This window comes from Ranitomeya variabilis, chromosome 5 (genome assembly GCF_051348905.1).
Source record: "Ranitomeya variabilis isolate aRanVar5 chromosome 5, aRanVar5.hap1, whole genome shotgun sequence".
Lineage (NCBI taxonomy): Eukaryota > Metazoa > Chordata > Amphibia > Anura > Dendrobatidae > Ranitomeya > Ranitomeya variabilis.
In genome coordinates this window covers 339,397,298-339,418,925 of record NC_135236.1, presented here as the reverse complement: position 1 = coordinate 339,418,925, position 21,628 = coordinate 339,397,298, and the positions used below count along the sequence as shown (strand labels likewise).

General features: G+C 38.8%; 1 protein-coding gene across 2 annotated transcripts in view; it reads right to left on the bottom strand.

Annotated features, from left to right (window-relative positions):
• LOC143775969 (pendrin-like) overlaps positions 1-20,037 on the bottom strand; it is a 40,247-nt gene extending 20,210 nt beyond the window's left edge. The window contains exons 1-9 of one of the 2 annotated variants that reach the window (XM_077264787.1): positions 20,009-20,037; positions 19,635-19,777; positions 16,706-16,845; positions 15,486-15,596; positions 14,886-15,067; positions 14,358-14,522; positions 13,202-13,354; positions 13,038-13,120; positions 7,772-7,919 (exon numbers count right to left, since the gene is read on the bottom strand). In XM_077264787.1, the coding sequence (XP_077120902.1) occupies positions 7,772-7,919; positions 13,038-13,120; positions 13,202-13,354; positions 14,358-14,522; positions 14,886-15,067; positions 15,486-15,596; positions 16,706-16,845; positions 19,635-19,777 (1,125 nt within the window). In that variant the 5' untranslated portion in view covers positions 20,009-20,037. Of the gene's footprint in view, positions 1-7,771; positions 7,920-13,037; positions 13,121-13,201; positions 13,355-14,357; positions 14,523-14,885; positions 15,068-15,485; positions 15,597-16,705; positions 16,846-19,634; positions 19,778-19,955 lie in introns of both variants that reach the window. The other variant, XM_077264786.1, reaches the window with a different exon arrangement.
• Positions 20,038-21,628: the final 1,591 nt, after the last annotated feature.

The following is a 21,628-nucleotide window of genomic DNA, read 5'->3' as shown; positions in this document are numbered from 1 at the left end:
GATAGGCGCATCTTACAGATGTGCCTTTTCTGGAGTGGCTGGGGGGCAGATGTTTTTTTAGCCGGGGGGGGGCAATAACCATGGTCCCTCTCTAGGCTATTAATATCGGCCCTCAGTCACTGGCTTTACCACTCTGGCGGAGAAATATGGACGGGAGCCCACGCCAGTTTTTTCCGTGATTTAACCCTTTATTTTAACACCTACAGCTCCTAAATTTTATACACTGACACTTCTAACATTATTACTGAGGAATATGTAAAAATATGAAATGGTTTACTGTATGTAAACTATGTCTCATATCCTGTCGGGTTTGATAAGGAGATAGCAAAAGCCAGCAATTCAATTACCGACTTTTCTGCTATCTAGCTCTGTATGAAATATAAATATATATACATACATGTGTGTGTCAATGACATATATATATATGTATTGTGAGGTACCAAGGGGAGAAATACTAGAAAACATATGTTTCTCCCCTTTTCATTTCATATCTCACTCTCTCATCTGCTGGTCTGGGAAGCTGACACAGTAAGGCTGCATGAACTTCTCTGTTATTGTTGTGTAGGTTTATTTTGTAGCTAGAAACTTATTGTTAGTTAGTGGCCAGACGGCCTTAGATATTTTATTTCATGTTTGGCACGTGTAACATTGTACGACAAGTGTGTACAATAAATACGCCTGATGCATACCTGTGTGGAACTCGCTAGCCTGCTACTGTCCGTTGTGACTCCATAGCCACCTGCTTGGGCCAAAGCAAAAATCCCTGCTGAGCTATATTCCCACAGTATATACAGTACAGACCAAAAGTTTGGACACACCTTCTCATTTCAAGATTTTTCTGTATTTTCGTGACTCTAAAAATTGTAAATTCACACTGAAGGCATCAAAACTATGAATTAACACATGTGGAATTACATACTTAACAAAAAAGTGTGAAACAACTGCAAATATGTCTTATATTCTAGGTTCTTCAAAGTAGCCACCTTTTGCTTTGATGACTGCTTTGCACACTCTTGCCATTCTCTTGATGAGCTTCAAGAGGTAGTCACCGGAAATGGTCTTCCAACAATCTTGAAGGAGTTCCCAGAGATGCTTAGCACTTGTTTGCCCTTTTGCCTTCACTCTGCGGTCCAGCTCACCCAAAACCATCTCGATTGGGTTCAGGTCTGGTGACTGTGGAGGCCAGGTCATCTGGCGTAGCACCCCATCACTCTCCTTCTTGGTCAAATAGCCCTTACACAGCCTGGAGGTGTGTTTGGGGTCCTGTTGAAAAATAAATGATGGTCCAACTAAACGCAAATCAGATGGAATAGCATGCTGCTGCAAGATGCTGTGGTAGCCATGCTGGTTCAGTATGCCTTCAATTTTGAAAAAATCCCCAACAGTATCACCAGCAAAGTACCCCCACACCATCACACCTCCTCCATGCTTCACGGTGGGTACCAGGCATGTAGAGTCCATCCGTTCACCTTTTCTGCGTCGCACAAAGACACGGTGGTTGGAACCAAAGATCTCAAATTTGGACTCATCAGACCAAAGCACAGATTTCCACTGGTCTAATGTCCATTCCTTGTGTTCTTTAGCCCAAACAAGTCTCTTCTGCTTGTTCCCTGTCCTTAGCAGTGGTTTCCTAGCAGCTATTTTACCATGAAGGCCTGCTGCACAAAGTCTCCTCTTAACAGTTGTTGTAAAGATGTGTCTGCTGCTTGAACTCTGTGTGGCATTGACCTGGTTTCTAATCTGAGCTGCTGTTAACCTGCGATTTCTGTGGCTGGTGACTCGGATAAACTTATTCTCAGAAGCGGAGGTGACTCTTGGTCTTTCTTTCCTGTGAGCCAGTTTCTTTGTAGCGCTTGATGGTTTTTGCCACTACACTTGGGGACACTTTCAAAGTTTTCCCAATTTTTCGGACTGACTGACCTTCATTTCTTAAAGTAATGATGGCCACTCGTTTTTCTTTACTTAGCTGCTTTTTTCTTGCCATAATACAAATTCTAACAGTCTATTCAGTAGGACTATCAGCTGTGTATCCACCAGACTTCTGCACAACACAACTGATGGTCCCAACCCCATTTACAAGGCAAGAAATCCCACTTATTAAACCTGACAGGACACACCTGTGAAGTGAAAACCATTTCCGGTGACTACCTCTTGAAGCTCATAAAGAGAATGCCAAGAGCGTGCAAAGCAGTCATCAAAGCAAAAGGTGGTTACTTTGAAGAACCTAGAATATAAGACATATTTTCAGTTGTTTCACACTTTTTGTTAAGTATATAATTCCACATGTGTTAATTCATAGTTTTGATGCCTTGAGTGTGAATTTACAATTTTCATAGTTATGAAAATACAGAAAAATGTTTAAATGAGAAGGTGTGCCAAACCTTTGGTCTGTACTGTATATACCTATTCTATGTGTACACATTTATTTTAGCTATTCTATTCTAACCTGTCAGTGTGATTTTACTGTACACCGTACTGAATTACCGGCTTTTCTAGAGAACACCGCTGCGTATTTCACGCATGGTCCGTGTGTAATTCGTATTTTTCTCTCCCCCATAGACTTTCAATGGAGGATTTTTTGTGCAATACGCTGACAAACGCAACATGCTGCGATTTTCTCAGCCTGTAAAATACGGTCGAGAAATATATGGCTGATGGAAGCTGCCCAATAGAGAAAAATTGGTCAGTGTACAATGCGATGTTTTCGCACCTCTCGCTCGTCCGTATTCCTCTCTAGTGTGTCCCCAGCCTAAGTGATGTGATTCAGATGAAACCCCTGAGCGATCTATTCACTATAATGAGGTAGCAGACTTACTCTGGACTCCATCTGGCCTCTGCTCAGCGGTTTCCTTTTTAGAAGTGCACAATATTGTGGTGGACCTCGCTTTTATGCATGCCTAAAAAGACGGACACCGCTGGATCAGAGGCCAGGCTGCATCCACAGTGCCTTAATCTGCCTCATTATGGGGAATCTTCCTCTGGGATTCCATCTGAATCACATACGTATTTCAGAGATTTACATGGAAACTCCGGTGTAAGCGCTCAGCACAGAACGGATGATAAATGTGGTCCGAGGCTTACTGCCTTACTGCAATCTTTAGGAGACACAATAAAAAACTTTTTGCGTCGATGCGATTACAGCGATACCTGATTTATAGCGTTATTTATGTTTCACTGCTGTCACTCACTAAAAGATGCTTTTATTACAAAAAGCATTGCAATATTTTCAGAGCTATATCGTTACATATTTCTGTCAACAGAGTCATGTTCCGGCTTTTTTTTCGGGACAAGTTAACATTTTTATTGGTACCATTTTCAGACACATGACATTTTTTAATAATTTTCTATTCCGGTTTTTGGGAGGCAGAATGAACAAAAAACAGAAATTCAGGATTTTTTTTTATGCCTTTCCACGTGTGGTAAAATTGATGACAGCTTTATTTGTCGAGTCAGTACGACTATACCAATAGCACATTAATATAGTTTTTTATGTTTTGGTGCTTCTACACAGTAAAAACTATTTAATAGAAAAAATAATTATAATAATATAATATTATATATAATATAATAAATATTTTTGCATCACTTTATTCTGAGAGCTATAACTTTTGTATTTTTTCACTGATGGCTGTGTGGTGGCTTTTTTTTGCAAGACATAGTGACGTATTCAGTGATACCATTTTTATTTACATTTGTCTTTTTGATCGCGTCTTATTCCACTTTTTGTTCGGCGATATGATGAAAAAGCATCGTTTTTGCCCCGTTTTTTAGCTATTTTTATGACCTTATTCACAGAAGGGGTTACCTAGTGGGATAATTTTATGGGGTAGGTTGTCCTGTAAGTGTCCATACCAAACGTGTACTTTTCTCTTTTTATTTATTTTTTTGTTACATAAAAATAGAAAATTATCAGTACACTATATGTATGTATATATATATATATATATATATATATATATATACACTAGATAGTGGCCCGATTCTAACTCATCAGGTATTCTAGAATATGTATGCACATATGTACATCGTGCTTAACACAGCCACGTAGTATATAGCACAGCCGCGTAGTATATAACAGCTACGTAGTATATAACACAGACAGCCACGTAGTATATAGCACAGCCACGTAGTATATAGCACAGCCACATAGTATATAGCTGCCACATAGTATATGGAAGCCACATAGTATATAGAACATCCCACGTAACACAGACAGCCACTTAGTATGTAGCACAGCCATGTAGTATATAGCAGCCACATAGTTACATAGTTACATAGTTATTAAGGTTGAAGGAAGACTTTAAGTCCATCTAGTTCAACCCATAGCCTAGCATGCCCTAACATGTTGATACCAAGGGGAGAAATAGTATAGTATAACACAGCCCACATAGTATATAGCACAGCCCACATAATATATATCACAGCCCACATAGTATATAACGCAGCCCACGTAGTATATAACACAGGCCACGCAGTATATAACACAGCCCATGCAGTATATAACACAGCCCACGTAGTATATAGCATTGTGGGCACCATATCCCTGTTTAAAAAAAATGAAAATAAAAAAATAGTTATATACTCACCCTCCGGCATCCGCCGAAGCTGTCCGAGACTGCTAAGTCATCTGGGTAATTTTGCAATGTATCACTGGGAGCGGAAGCTGGCGGCAGCATCGCGCACATCGGTGGACGGCGGAAGGTGAGACTAGCACAATTTTTTATTTTTTTTATTTTTAACATTATATCTTTTTACTATTGATGCTGCATAGGCAGCATCAATAGTAAAAAGTTGGTCCAGGATGGGGTGACACACTGGCACCGACTGGAGGGGAGTAGGGAGGGGGCAGTGACTTGAGGAGAGTAGGGAGGGGACAATTCGCGGCCGGACTAAGCCTGTCGCTGATTCGTCGCGGCCTGCCGGCCGCAACCAATCGGCGACGTGGGATTTCCGTGACAGACAAACAGACGGAAGTACCCCTTAGACGATTATATAGATAGATAGATATTATTATTATTTTCTACATTTTTAAAAATATTTTTACAATTTTTTTTTTTATTTTTTTTTTTACTTTTTTGCTTTGTGCCACTATGGGACTTTCAGTTTCAGCAGCCTGATCGTTGTTATAAGCTATTGCAATGCACGAGCTTGGCAACAGCTTATAACTGTCTGTGCTGCACTGACACAAGCCCCTTAGACGGTGCTCTTCACATGGTTTGAGAGGCTTGCCATAGCCTGGTGACCCTGATGTCGTTATGACGATATTAGGTCACCATGGCAATGACCTGGCACCCCGCAATGATGTCGTGGGGATGCCGATCAGAGAGCAGAGGAGGCTCACTCTGCCTACCTTCTAAATGCTGTAATCGCTATTAATCACAGCATTTAGGGCGTTAAACTGCCGGAAGTGGGGCTGGCACTGCTCCTGGCAGTGAATGCCAGATGTCAGCTGTGACACTTACCAACCGGGACGTACTGAGTACGTCTAAGGTATGGAAGGTGTTAAAGGAGTTGTCCACCTTTGTGGACAATTTTATTTTTTTACTTAAATGCATACAATTGGTCCTAAAAATCATTTTTGCATTTGGGTTTAATTAAAAATGTTGCACAGTTTGCTTCATATTGCCTCTGTATTACACAATCTATTGCTGGCTGCAGAATGAGTTAATAGGGCGGACGCTTTATCTTTATTTTCCAAGAATTGTTGGGGATATGATTTTGTGGCACTTAATATTTTATACAGTCTTGGCCAAAATTGTTCCAGAAAATGAAGTATTTCTCCCAGAAAATTATTGCAATGATACATATTTTGTTATACACATGTTTATTTCCTTTCTATGTATTGGAACAACACAAAAAAGGAGATGAAAAGAGCAAATTGTACATCATTTCACCAAAAACTAGATAAAATAATTGTCACCTTTCCAAAATTGTGAGCAAACAACTTTGTTTCAAGCATATGATGCTCATTAAACTTACTTGTGGCAAGTAACACTTGTGGGCTATATAAAAATCACTATTAAAACAAACCCAAGAAGAAAAGTAACCATTTAAAGTTCACCCACATTGCTCACAACCCCAGTGGGGGAGCATATAGGCAGGGGAGAACACCAATAATTGAGAAAAGGACAATCCTACTGCATAAAGAACCAAAAAGAATTGGAGTACATGTCCAGAATAATATACCAAATTTTATTAAATAAATAACATAAATGACAAGGCAAACATATCACAACACTTAAAGACACATAGTATATGAATTCAAATGAGACGGGTAGCACAGACCAAACAACCGGTGCTGTCCGTTACCAACGCCATATATACAAAAAATCACATGCATGATGCAAAATATATACTGGGGCACAGAGTCAAAGGGAAAAAGTATTGGGTCGTATAGAAAAAACACAATGCGGCCCTGTACACAGGCTAGCAACCAAGTAACTGTATATTCAAACCCATCCCCATGCTCTTACCACAAGTTTGGCGTCAGATCTGGACAGCACCGTTGCCCCAACGCGCGTTTCGCGTCAGCTTCGTCAGGGGGCCCCCTGACGAAGCTGACGCAAAACGCGCGTTGGGGCAACGGTGCTGTCCAGATCTGACGCCAAACTTGTGGTAAGAGCATGGGGATGGGTTTGAATATCTAAAGTGGACAGCAATGAGTCTGCATCTAAATCCTATTGAACACCTGTGGATAGATCTTAAAATTGCTGTTGGGAGAAGACACCGTATGGGAAACCTGAAGCAATTTGCAAAAGAAGACTCGTCCAAAATTCCAGGTGAGAGAAGCTTGTTGAAAGTTATAGGAAGCAATTGATTGCAGTTATTTATTCCAATAGGTGTACAACCAAATATTAAGTTGCCCATTTTGGGGGTTTTGTGTGAAATTATGTTGAATTTGCCTTTTTTCCCTCTGTTTTTTTGTGTTGTTCTAATACACGCTAATGATATAAACATGTGTATAACAAAACATCTAATTGTAACACTTTCGGTCATGACTGTAGGTATGAAAATTTCTCTTGCTCTTGTTAGAGCAGCTTTCCTCACAGACTGCACAGATCTCCAGTCCATACGATAACGGCTGATGGATGAACATGTCACCAGACGTGTTCGTCAGGCTTGTCCAATTGAAAACATCACATGAGAAAACTGATTCTCCATTGGATGGACATGTCAGGTCTGATGCTCCTCCGTCAGCAGTCATTAAATGGAACGGAAAGCTGTGCAGTCTGTGAGGAAAGACAAGAGCAAGATATAAACCTGTCATACCTATATAACAGTAAGTGTCACAAAATCACGTCCCCAACACATCTGATAAAATAAAGATAAAAGCGGCCACTCTGTTAACTCATTCTGCAGCCATCAATTAACTTTCGTACAGCTATAGGAGGTAAATGGTGCAACATTTTTAATGAAACCCAACTGCAAAAATGATTTTTAGCCCCAATTGCATGCAGTTGAGAAAGACATTGTTCCTAAAGGTGGACAACCCCTTTAGTGAGCTTAAAAAGTGTTCAATACAGTACTAGGAGACCTAAGAGTATGACACATGTTTTAAGCGCAATTGGAGGCTTTGCCATACTTGCAGCTTGTGGAAAATCGATTAGCTGTGAATCCAATTTTTGGGAAAAAGTGAAAGATCAACATGGTGAATTTGAATTTCAAAATATTTGCTCATCTCTGATAAATGCTCCAGTATGTGATGTTTACACATAGTCATAGTATAGCATGATATAATTATTGAAATATGCAGTATACAGAGAACACATACCTGATTCCCATTTATAGAATAGCTGTGTTTGGTGGCATACACTTTACCCACAGAAACAGCCACAGCATAGGCCACTATACCTATTGAAAATGCTGAGCCAATCATTGGTGAAAATAGTGCCACATCCGGTGACACAGGAGGTATAAAACTGAAAAAAACAAAATAATGATAAATATTCAATTCCCAGTATATCAAGTTTGTGACTAATATAAAAAATACCACATCCTAGATATCACTGAATGAAATATTCCAGTTGCAAATCCTTTATTTATTACATAGTGGAATGCATTGCAAACACTAAAACATAAAAATAATCAATGTAAATCAAAATGAGTATGCCATGGAGGTTTGGATTTGGAATGATACTCAAAATCAAAGTGGAAAATCAAATTACAGGCTTATCCAACTTCACTGGAAATGCCTCAAGACAAGGAAATGATTCTCAGCAGTGTGAGTGGCCTCCACGGGCCTGTATGACCTCCCTAAATGCCTGGGCATGATTCTGATGAGGTGGCAGATGTTCTCCTGAGGGATCTTCTCCCAGACCTGGATTAAAGCATCAGTCAACTCCTGGACAGTCTGTGGTGCAATGTGGCGTTGGTGAATGGAATGAGACATGATGTCCCAGATGGATTTAGGTCTGATGAATGGGCAGGCTAGTCCATAGCATCAATGCCTTCATCCATGCAGGAACTGCTGACACACTTCAGCCTCATGAGGCCTAGCATTGTCATGCATCAGAAGGAACCCAGGGCCCAGTGCACCTGCATATGGTCTCACAATGGGTCTGAGGATCTCATCCCGGTATCTAATAGTAGTCAAGTTACCTCTGGCTAGCACATGCAGTGCTGTGCGGCCCTCCAAAGAAATGCCTCACCACATCATTACTGACCCACTGCCAAACCAGTCATACTGGGGGAGGATGCAGGCAGTAAAACATTCTCCATGGCATCTCGAGACTCTGTCACGTCTGTCATATTTGCTCAGTGTGAACCCACTGTCATCCATGAAGAGCACAAGAGGTCAATGCCGAATCTGCCAATATTGGTGTTCTGTGAAAAAATGCCAATCACCCTGCACAGTATTGGGCTGCAAGCACAACACCCACTTTTGGATGTCAGACCCTCATACCACCCTCATGGAGTCTGTTTCTGACAGTTTGAGCAGACCCATGGATGTTGGTAGCAATTTTGCAGGGCTCTGGCACTGCTCCTCCTGTTCTGTCTTGCACAAAAAAGGAGGTAGCGGTCCTGCTGCTGGGTTGTTGCTCTCCTACAGCCCCCTCCGCATCCCCTGGTGTACTGGCCTGTCTCCTGGTATCTTCCATGTTCTGGACACTGTGATGACGGACACAGCTACCCTTCTTGCCACAGCTCGCATTGATGTGCTGTCCTGGATGATATGCACTACCTGAGCAACTTCTGTGGGTTGTAGACACTGCCTCATGCTACTGTACCTCTAGGGGTGAAAGCAATGACAAATTGCAAAAGTGATCAAAACAACAGCCAAAAAAGATGAGAACAGAAAAATGGTCTGTGGTCACCACTTACAGAACCACTCCTTTGTAGGGGTTGTCTTGCTAATTGCCTATCATTTCTACCTGTTGTCTGTTCCATTTGCACAACAGCAGGAGAAATTGATTCACAATCGATGTTGATTCATAACTGGACAGGTTTATTTCACCGAAGTGTGATTGACATGGAATTACATTGTGTTAAGTGTTCCCTTAATTTTTTTGAGCAGTGTACACATATACACACACGTGTTTGTGTGATAGACCCCATACGTACCCAACCTAATTTGGCCCTAATGTCCACATATTTTTAGTGTTTTTCCATTGTTACATTCCAGGATCCATAACTTTTCTATTTTTTGTACACATAGCTTTATGATGGCTTACTTTTTTCAGGAAGAGTTGTATTTTTCAGTGGCACCATTTTAGCATACACACAACCTTTGTTTACTTTTTATGGAAAGAAAAAGAAAAAAACACCAATTCTGTTGTTTTTTTTTTTACATGTGGTATTTTACGATTTTCATTTGCTGCACAAAAAAAGTATTTACTATATTCTCTATGTGAGCACGATTATGGCAATACCAACATTTATGTTATTTTACTCATGTTTTATTACTTTTATACAATAAATGCTCTGAAAAAAACAGGTAAGACTTGATTAACGAGTATAATGGAAGTCAGTGGGCAACTTGAACATTTTTCTGGAAGACCCTGATGCTCCCGGTAAGGCTGTTCTCCGCAAGACCCGGCGAGATCGGTGATAACATCAATAATGTTACTGACATCACTGTTCTCGCCGGGTTACACAGAGCGCAGTCTGACCGGGAGTAACCTATGAAGCTTTGTTTGTTTGTTATTAGAACGAAGCTCCATAGGTTGCACTACAGAATCGGTGGACATTGTGGGAATGCTATGGACTACGCCGGAGCTGCGGGGTTAATAAATTGTTGAACGAGGGACTGTCTCTTGGCTTTATTTATTTAATTCTGTCTTTATGTCTTTCAGGTTGCCATTTGTGTATTATGTTGGAATCCTTAGACTACTTCGGACCAGCAATGCTTTTTTATACTAATAAATTGGTGAACCAGGTGTCGAGGAGTATTTTTAAATAAAATATTTTTGTGTGTTTTTTTCCTTACAACTTCCTTTTTTTTTAATCGCAGCAACAGCATATGGGGCAAATATCTCTATGAAGCATCTTATAGGGCCATAATCAACGTTTGTGCTGTACTATATGGGGCAAATATCTTTATGGAGCATCTTATGGGGCCATAATCAACATTTGTGCAGCATTGTATGGGGCAAATATCTTTATGGAGCATCTTATGGGACCATAATCAACATTTGTGCAGCATTGTATGGGGCAAATATCTTTATGGAGCATCTTATGGGGCCATAATCAACATTTGTGCAGCATTGTATGGGGCAAATATCTTTATGGAGCATCTTATGGGACCATAATCAACATTTGTGCAGCATTGTATGGGGCAAATATCTTTATGGAGCATCTTATGGGGCCATAATCAACGTTTGTGCAGCATTATATGGGGGCAAATATCTCTATGGAGCATCTTATGGGGCCATAATCAACATTTGTGCAGCATTGTATGGGGCAAATATCTTTATGGAGCATCTTATAGGGCCATAATCAACATTTGTGCAGCACTATATGGGGCAAATATCTCTGGAGCATCTTATGGGGCCATAATCAACATTTGTGCAGCATTATATGGGGCAAATATCTCTATTGAGCATCTTATGGGGCCATAATCAACATTTGTGCAGCATTATATGGGGCAAATATCTCTGGAGCATCTTATGGGGCCATTATTAACCTTTGTGCAGCAGTATATTGGGCAAATGTCTGTATGGAGCATCTTATGGGGCCATTATTAACCTTTGTGCAGCATTGTATGGGGTATATTTTAATATGGAGCATCTTATGGGGCCCATCATGAACTTTATGGAGCATTATATGGGGCTCCTGATTCAATATGGATATCCAAAAACACTTAACCTACTGATGTCTCAATTAATTTTACTTTTATTGGTATCTATTTTTATTTTTGAAATTTACTGGTAGCTGCTGCATTTTCCACCCTAGGCTTATACTCGAGTCATTGAGTTTTCCCAGTTTTTTGTGTCAAAATTAGGAGGGTCGGCTTATACTCGGGTCGGCTTATACTCTTATATATGGTACTTTTTTTGTGACTGTATATGATGTATTATTTTTATAGGCATTTGTGCCTTATTAGAATAAATAACTTTTCAATCTGCAAAATTGTATTTTTGTTCTTTTCAACACATTTTCACTTTTTTTATTTATTTATTAGTCTCACAAGGGGACTTGAACATACAATCTCTTGAAATGCATTGGTCATACTCTATACTATATAGTGCACAGCATTTTCCAGCCTGTTAATGTTAGACTGACAGCTGCTTAATAGACCATGCCTGCGGCTTTGGTCTATGGCAGCCCAGGGCCATAGCAACCACCGGCACCCTGTTAACACTCCGTGGAGTGTCGATAGAATGACAGGAGGGATCTATCCTTTTTCTCACACTATGCATTCTGCCGATTGATTTATCCCAGACCATTAGGACATTAAACAATCGCAAAATCTTTTTGCGCAATGTGAACAAAAAATGTTGAGACTTTTGCCATTTTCACGCCTTTTTCGCTTAGCTCTGACAAAGCTCATTAAATTCATGACAAGCCCTGGCGTACCTTGTGCCCCAAATCTTCTTCCAGTCCCTCGCACTTTATCCTGCTCCTTCGTCATGATCAGTAGGAAAAACAATGAGTATTTGATGAGTTTTTTATGTTGCAGATTTTCTGCCGCATTTCTGCACATATTTGTTAGTCTTTTTTATTGAGTTTGTGAATGCGTTTTTTACTTGCGTTTTTGACACTGCGATATTTGTCTCTCGTTGATACGTCATGTTTTTGATGATTCCTGGTACTTGGCTTTGACAAAACTTTATTGATACAGTCATGTATGGATTAGATAGTGTAAACGCTCTAAAAACGAATATGCATTTTTAACCTGGGATTTGCTGCATCTAATCAAGTCTATGGGAAAAAATCTTCACATAAAACTTAGCGTTCCTGCAAATGATGTTGCGGATTTCAAACACGCAAAGCAGGTCAGTTACTCAGCTTAAAGGTAAAGCAAAGTGGGCATGAGATTTCTATAAATCAAATCACTTTGCTCAATGAAAATGTGCAGCGTTAAAAACTCAGTTTTTTTGTTAAAATTTTATCTTCTTCTCGAACTTGTGGGGCCTTATTATTTTCATAGAGACCAGTGTGTGCTAATCTGAATGGAAACTGCAGATTTCAGGAGCTTTTGTGATCTGTTAAGAGCTTAAATGGAACCTGTCACCAGGAATGATGCTGTTAACCTGTAGACATGCGGTTAATCTGCAGGTTAACAGCGTTATGATGCTGTACGGCGCCGGCACGCTGCCGAGTGCAGCGGGGAGGAAATGATCTTTATTCTCCCCGCCAGAATTCGGTATTCAGTCATGGAGGCGGGGGCACCGCATTATTTCTGGTGACAGGTTCCCATTAATTATTGCAGTATAACTGCAGTACCACACATTTACTCAGTCAACTTAGTATCATATATATGAACTCAAAGAAATAATCTCATATATTCGCATAGCAATACATAGTGCTTCCTAGTAGGCAGGTAAAATTATTGTATTATAAGTACTGAAACTTTTTGTACGCTGATAAACACTTACCCACTCGGAATCGTTTTTACAATTCCTGCATTATATTTCTTTTCTAGATTGACTCCATACGAAATCCCTGTAGCCACAATTGTCTATAATTAAAAGTATAATGAAACATTTAGCAAAAAACCATATAAATGTATTATTTATATGCCAAAATAGGTTACACATACCACCATGATTTCTATGGGAATGGGTACTTTGAGGATGTGCTTATAGCGATCGTTCAATTCTTTCACCACAACGCACACAATGAAAGTCAAAAGTCCAGCAATCAAATCAGCAATATTGGTTTTTGCAATGTTTGTAAAGATATCAATAATTGTCTGCAGAAATAAAAATGAATAAATATCAGTTATTCACTATTTTCCAGTGACATCATGCCATCATAACATATTCAACTCTTGCAAATATTAAGAGACCAATGCAAAATGTTCAGTTTGTCTGATTTTTCTCTTTATAGGTATATTTTTGAGTAAAATGTAAATTGTTCTTTTATTCTATAAACTTCTGACAACATGTCTCCGAATTTCCAAGCAATACATTTTGTATTTTTTTTGACAAAGAAAAATGGTCACAATTTTTTTAAAAATTTAGTGCTTTCAGGCATCAAATAATGCAAAGAAAACAAGTTCATAATAATTTAGAAACAACAATACTAATGTTTTAACTCAGGAAGAGTTCAGAAATCAAATTTTGTGGAATAACCATGATTTTTAATCACAGCTTTCATGCGTCTTGGCATGCTTTCCACCAGTCTTTCATACTGCTCCCGGCACAAAAATGTAAGCAGTTTGATGGCTTATAACTATAAATCTTCCTCTTGATTACATTCCAGAGGTTTTCAATGAGGTTCAGGTCTGGAGATTGGGCTGCCCATGACAGGGTTTTGATGTGGTGGTCTCATTTTTGTCTAATTTTTGCCAGAGCTGTAGATAAAATCTACTTCTGTAACCCATACAAATCTCCTATGGTACTTGGCTGATGTTTCCAGGTGGAAAATGATTGTAGATGTAGCCATGCATGTCTGTGGTGCTCTCCATTGACTTGTATAGGAATAACGGATAATCCCTATAGAATTGAATGGAGTAAGCCACAGAGACATCCACCTCACCATTCTTTCTCCATCTGGATGAAAAGGATGCAGGACCCATTTGAGAAAGGCGGACCCCACAACAATAAGGTATATGGCATATCCCTTGGATATGTCATAAAAATTCCTAAATCACAAAACCTCTTTAAGTTACACACATGCACTTTTACATTGTATTTCAGGGCTGTGACCTGACATTTCACACGAGTCATCACTTGAAATGATGATAAACTTACATATATTATAGAGAGCACGCCATTGTAATTTTTCGTGGGGACATTGAGAACTGTTTTGACTTGGGAGACAAACACTTGGAAAGCAGCAGCTGTGGTGAACCCACCGACTAACGGATCTGCCAGGTATCTGACAATGAACCCAATCTGAAATACCCCTAGTAAAAGCTAAAAAGGAAAAACACAGAAATATATAGATTAGCAGAAGAATGTCCAGTGTTATACATAGCAATGCCACAGAGAACAATGTAGTAGTAACTGGGGGATTTTTAAGGGCAGGAGAAGAGAACAGAACACACTCCAATTATTCGATATGTTTTCAGTTTTTAAACTTTCTTTGCGCATAAATCTGTTAATTACCATGGACTTACAGATTCCTCTATATGCACTATAAACATAAAGCACTATATCATGTACTATGTATTACAACACAAACTATTATACGCTTAAGGAAAAATAACTGGGTTCAGCACCTAGAGTCTATGCAGGTTAGTATGAGATCAGAATCAAATATTTCGAAAATGTTTTTACCTGAATGATTCCAATTAAGAAAGACAGAGTTCCAGAAACTATAACTCTATATGCGTCCCTGGCCACTGTGTCTACCACGGTCTTGTTCAGTCCAGTGCTGTTACTAACAATGTTGAAGTTCTCATCCGGTGCCATACTCAACACAACAGACCCCACCATCAAACTGACCACTGGAAATGGACCTGTTGAACACATAAGGTTAACTGATTGTATTAAATATACTCCAACCGCAGACAGCCATGAAATGTATTTTTGTGCCGGTCCAAAGTTTTCAATGCTCCTCCATTTGGATCAAACAATATGCATCACTTAGTAAGGATGAAACTGTGAAATGTAAGAGATGCTACTGAACAACGAGGCATCTGAAAGCTGTCTCCATAAGTGTCCTGCACTGAGTGAAGCAGCATCTCTCACTGTCCAATGGGAAAATTAAATATGCTGCTCAACCCCTTTAAGGATTTGGAAGCAAAATGGAGTCAAAGTGTGAATGATTGGTATATTCTGTATACATTGTATACAATACTGCTTAATAATGGCTGTTTGTCAGAATGTAAATGTACTATTTGTCTTTTTCTAAAATGTACTGATATGATAACTTACCAACAGAGATGTGCTTTGATGTTCCCAGGATGAAATATGTCAAAATGGGAAAAAATGAAGAGTAGAGGCCATATCCCACAGGGACCGCAGCAAGTAATGCAAAAGCCAGACCTGTTCCAAATAAATAAAAGGCAGACCATAGTTATAATACCACAATTTATAAAATATTTATGGTAGAAGAAAATCTATATGAGCTGTATGATATAGCTACATCTTTCTCATTTTTTTCTATTTGATGTGATTGTCTATTTGATAATAAAGCAATGTCAAGCATCTACTTAAAAATAAGTTTTTTATTCAATGAATGTGTATGCATCTGCACATGTATGCATCTGAACCCCCTGACGAAGGCTGTCACCAAAACGCGCGTCGGGGTGGGTGCCACTCAGCTGAGAGTCTCCTAATTTTTCTATTGCAGTAAGTACAGCTCACATTAACTTTTGATTTTCCAGCTATATTAATGTTGTACATGGTGCACTTTTGTATTCTCTACATTGGTCATATGCTATAACCACATACATTTCATATTATATATGATTTTGAATAAGTATTTGCATTATACCTGACTCCCTTTTTGATAAATTGTTTTCTAGAAATCTTGGACCCCTGCATCACTATATATTCCCTTGTTACCTGAATTTTGAATAAAGTTTATATTTTTTTACAATCTGTGTTTATTCTGGGCTTCTATGGTCGGTTGCATGCTCTTTTCTTCAGTCATTTATTAATGACTGTCCAGTTTTTAGCTATCACTATTCCACATAGTCTGTAGTGTGACATGATTTTATAGATTAATACTTCCCTATTTTATTACCAATCCCCTATGTGTATGTCACACTCCTATGTCATTTCCCTTCTTTTCTTATCTGCACATAATAAAGTGTGAGTGTAGTAATATGTTCATCTACTACTTCTCTCTCCAGTGTCCAGCGCTGGTCTTCTCTTCTCAGTGATGTCACCACTAACTAGCCGGGTCACTCTATGCTCTGTGCATGAGCCAGAAGTCTCTTAACAATGTAAATTTATAGAGCCTTGTTCGGACGCTCCATAGGCTTACATTGTAAAAGTCATTTCCCGGTCACGCATAGAGCGTAGAGTAACCCAGAGAGTCTGCAGAGCAGTGACGTCACTGAGAAGAACGGTGCTGGAAACGTGAGAAAGCAGCGGTAGGTGAGTATATTAGCACACTCACACTTCAATCTTTAGAAATCCAGACTTACCTTGCAATGTACCAACAAGCCCTGTGCTGACTCCAGAAATAATGTCGCTCACAATCCATTCTTTCCATCTGTACGCTGGAAGCCATTCCAGGACTGGGAAGAATGTCTTTACAATCTTGAGAGCTCTTTTGGATGTACAGCTTTTAAAGAAAAAAAAAGAACAGACTTAAAGGGGTGATCTGAAACTAACGTTAATTTTAATCCTAATGTCAATCTATTTATTGTCATAATCTAATCTCTTTTCCAATAAAATTTCATTAAAAAGTCCTTACCGTTCCCTCACTAGGCTGTCTAACTACAATATGTTATTTTTTTACCTTTTTGTTTGATGACACCTTGTTTGACAACCCCCAATGTATGCTGTGATACTCAATGAGCTACCATGAGGGGGCAGAGGTCACTGTCACTGTCACAGCCTCTGCCCTCACACGAAAACAAAGCATCATCAGTGACGTCCGTTCAGTGACTGGGTTACTCCCTGCTATAATGAGCATACGTTGGTTGTCATTTCTGACGTATGCTCACTAGGATCTCAATATGCAAATTGCCTCTTCAGAGAAAATGAGGTCTTAACTCTATAGCGCCACCTATTGGAAGTAGCGACCCTACAAGTCACAATCAACCCTTTAACGAGTCGTGCAATATGACTTAGGATAAAAGCTAAATCAGTATCTCAATTTGCAGACACGGTGTTTCGGGCTGTTGGCCCTCGTCAGTGCGAAGCATGAGAACTGATTTGGCTAGGCGAGAGGCTCTGGACTGGGGTCTAAGGGGTAACGTTTCTCCTTATGGAGAGTGACATACCAGCTGGCTTGTCAAGGTAAGGAGGTTTATTTGCCGTGCAATGCTCCTCTGGGAAATAAAATATGCAAATTGTCTCTTCTGAGAAAAAGAGGACTTAAACTCTATAGCACCACCTGCTGTCACTGTGCACTATTCTTTCTATAGCACAGTGACAGTGCACTCGCTCACATACTCTGATAAGAAATAACAAACCATCAAGAGAGCATATTGTCAGTGTGCATTGAAAGGAGATTACCCAGCAAGAGGTGCCTCGCAAGTGATGTAGCAGGGACTAGCCCAGCCCCTGAAACGGACATTACTGATTACGCTTTGTTTTAGGGTGGGAGCAGGTGCTGCAGCAGTGACTACAGCCTCTGCCCCCTGGTGACGATTTGTGTGAGTATCCCAGCATGCCCTCATTCCTCTGAAACAAAGCGTTATGACACAGTAAATACGTAAAAAATAGAGCAGTTAGATAGCGTAGTGAGGGAAAGATAGGGACTTTTTAGGTATATTAGAAAATAGATTTGATTATTACATTAAATAGGCATTTAGGATTAAAATAATTGTTAGTTTTGAACTACCCATTTAATATAGCTTCAAAATGACTATTGTTCTAAGTACAAATTACAGAATAAAGGCAACAATAGGTCTCTGTGCGGTATGGTAATAATGACCGAATGTCAGAAATTGACTTTAATTAAAATGTGCCTCAATCTTTGAACATAATTTTTTTAATTTTGTGCTGGTTAATTTTATCATATATTTATTATGATTAGCAACAATCCAAATCACCGTCTTCCTTTCTCGTACAGTCATATTCTTAAAGGGAACCTGACAGGAGATATATGCTGCCTGAGCCAGGAGCAGCATGCGTCAGATACTAGCTGTGTTATTCCTGCCATGTATGTTTAACACTGCAATATATTAGGGAAAGCATACTGTGATAAGCCGGCAGAGAACAATACTTCCTGGATGATCAGTCGGGGAACATGCCACACACTAATCATCCTTAGCCGACTTTGAAAGTATATTTTCTCTGAAATGCCGTTTTATTTCAGAGTAAAACAAACACAACTGCAAAAAGTCTAATTCATTAACTACTGTCTGATTCCTGCTGCCCACTGTTCAGACAGCATTAATTTCCCTTTAAATATTCCAATTCTTGAAACTAGAAGCCACTACTAGGGAGATAACAAAAACAGATGTATACAGGTACCATTAAACAATAGCAAACAAATAAAGTTGCACTCTGTAGCGCTATAGCATGCAAACATGAAATATATGAAATTGGAATTGCATTACTGCTCTAGAAAATAGGAAAAAATTAAGATATTTAGCACATAAATTGGCCAATTCAGTTATGCCCAACAGCCAATGACAAGATGATCCTATTTGCTGAGAACCTAACTTAATATGGAACCCAATAGGTTCCCAGAAAAGAAGACTGTCTTGTCGTTGGCTGCTGGGCATACATAAATTGGTGCTAAGTATTTTAATTTTTTCCTATTTTCTAGAGCAGTAATGCAATTCCAATTTCATATATTTCATGTTTACATGCTATAGCGCTACAGAGTGCTACTTTATTTGTTGGATATATATGGAGATGACTACTCTTAGCTTGCACCGGTTTGTTTGGAAGTGACGGTCAGTCTTTGATATTTATTAAACTATAGCAAGTCCCTACGCACTGAAAATAGTAACAATGTTAACTGGAGGTATAGCTGGAGATATAATTTAAGAAAGAATAAGGAGGTATAAAACAAAAAGACAAAAGCAGCATCTGACATATTAAGTTGTAATAATCATATACCATAGACGATTCAATAACAATAATCACGATGGCAAAGTTTCTCATCTCAGCTTTAGTTCACAGATGAAAAAAAAGTCCAACTCATTAACCAAAGTGCGTGCGGCACCTGTGGTTGACTTGCAGACAGGACACGCTGGATCCATAGCTGTAACCTGGCCAACAGTTACTGACCTCTAGGTATCTTATTAATGTGTCCATGTTCTGTTTCGCTACAGTAACTTACTATCAAATTCACAAAAAAACAATCTGTATGTAAAATGGTCCCTAAGCACAATTGCCACGTTAGCCAATAGCACCACATTCAGTGAACTAAGAATGGCTGGTAGGAATAACCTGCAGTTCTTTTTCAGCCTGTCCTGGACAGTTTTCCTAACGATTTCCTTCCTTTCATTTTCCTCCTGGAAAGCTGGGTCTGAGTAAACTGATCGTGCCACCAGGTATCCAGGGCTGTGCGTATCCATACTTTCTGATGCCATCTGCGAAAACACAGACAGAAGTATGTGAAATGTCTATTTTCCATCAACATGTCCTGAAAGTATTGTTAGGTGCACATAACTGTACAGTGTATATATATATATATATATATATATATATATATATATATATATATATATATAGAGCTATAATACATATAGTAAATTGTATGGAATTTACCGTGAAAAATGTCAGGCATTGACACAATGTGATACAATGATATTCCTATGTACCTGTAAAAGCTGCAGCCCTCAGCAACCTTGGCAGGTAACCGGTGCCACTCACATTATATAGTCCTTGCAGCCCAAGGGAAGTTGTGTTTACAGGAAAACAGAGACTCCCATCACCAGTTTCAGGTAGAATTAACTCACCATCCAGCACATGCATGTTAACCCCTTTTGTCTTGAGTCCTAAGAAGTCCAGTAGTCCCAGGCCACCTTATAAATACACTTACATAGCATATTTGATAACATGTGTCCATTAGAACTTTCTTTTTCAACTCTCCTGTGTACAAACATTCAGTGCTGCTACATAATGTTCTTACTTCTTGCACAATTATGATTTATGAAGTGAATCAGCTTTGTTCCCCTTGCCTTCCCGTCCACACTTTTATGATAAATGTATAAGAATATACATCTTATTCTGGCTGCACTAGTAACAGATATTTAGAAATCTTTACTTGTAAATGTTATTAGAGCAGCAGGTTATTCATTAATTAGTACCTATTTGGTGATTAAAAATAATTCTAATAAAATGATATTTGCGCTCCGATCTTGTATCAGTCCTGGGTGCTTGCTGTATGCCGCCTAGATGTGTGCATACAAACAGGTATTTTGTCTACATATACACACAGTTCTCGGGATGTTACACCTTGTAAATACTTACAAATGGCTTAGAATTCTGCTGCAATGTCTTGTGCTTTTTTCCTTTTGTAGTTCATTCACCATTACTTTTATTAGCTGTTTTTATAGGGATGTAATGTGCGATATTAGAATCAGGTAATTTGCTTGCCATCAGTTCACCCATGAGAAAAATGAATAAATCATATACCGTACAATAAATATAATAAACATAATACAATAAATAAATATAATATTCGAATGATGCACAGAAAACTTCCTACAATGGTCATGGTCATAGTATCCAACAATAAATTGTACCACTGCAATTAATGTAAAGGGTTGAAAGTATCTCTAACCGGCAACTAACTTTTTTTTTCAGTTTTTTTTTAAATAATATATATTTGATTGGCAGGTGGCATTATTTTGCACCTGTCCATATATCCTCAGGTACATTATGGAGTCAAAAATTACATTTTTGTGTAGAAAAACAAGGGAGGGATAAAACAGAAAAGCATTAGTCTCTTTTTTTTTCTATTTGTTCTTTTTGGATTAGCTACTGGAATTTGCCTAAAAAAACAAACAAAAAAAACATAAAACTGCATTTGAGATCCAGCCTATAAAACTCTGAACTTTTTTAGCAGCTTGGATTTGTATTGCTCTTGCTTACCATGTCCCTCACATTACTAAACTTTTATACATTTGGAAGATGGATGAAAAAAGGTACTTTCGCAAATATCCCTGTTATGATTTACTTCAATGTAGTTTAGACATGTTAAATGTTCTCTAAAACAAAGTATAAATATTAGCAGTGATAAATCATGAAATAAATCAAATACTTAATTCTATGACTCTTAAAATTGCAAATATGGATTGTAAAGAACTCACCAGCTATCTAGAGTTTTGTTTTATCATTAACAAGTTGCACTCTGTAGCGCTATAACATGTAAACATGAAATATGTGAAATTTCAATTGCATTACTTCTCTAGATAATAAGAAAAAATGGAGATGCT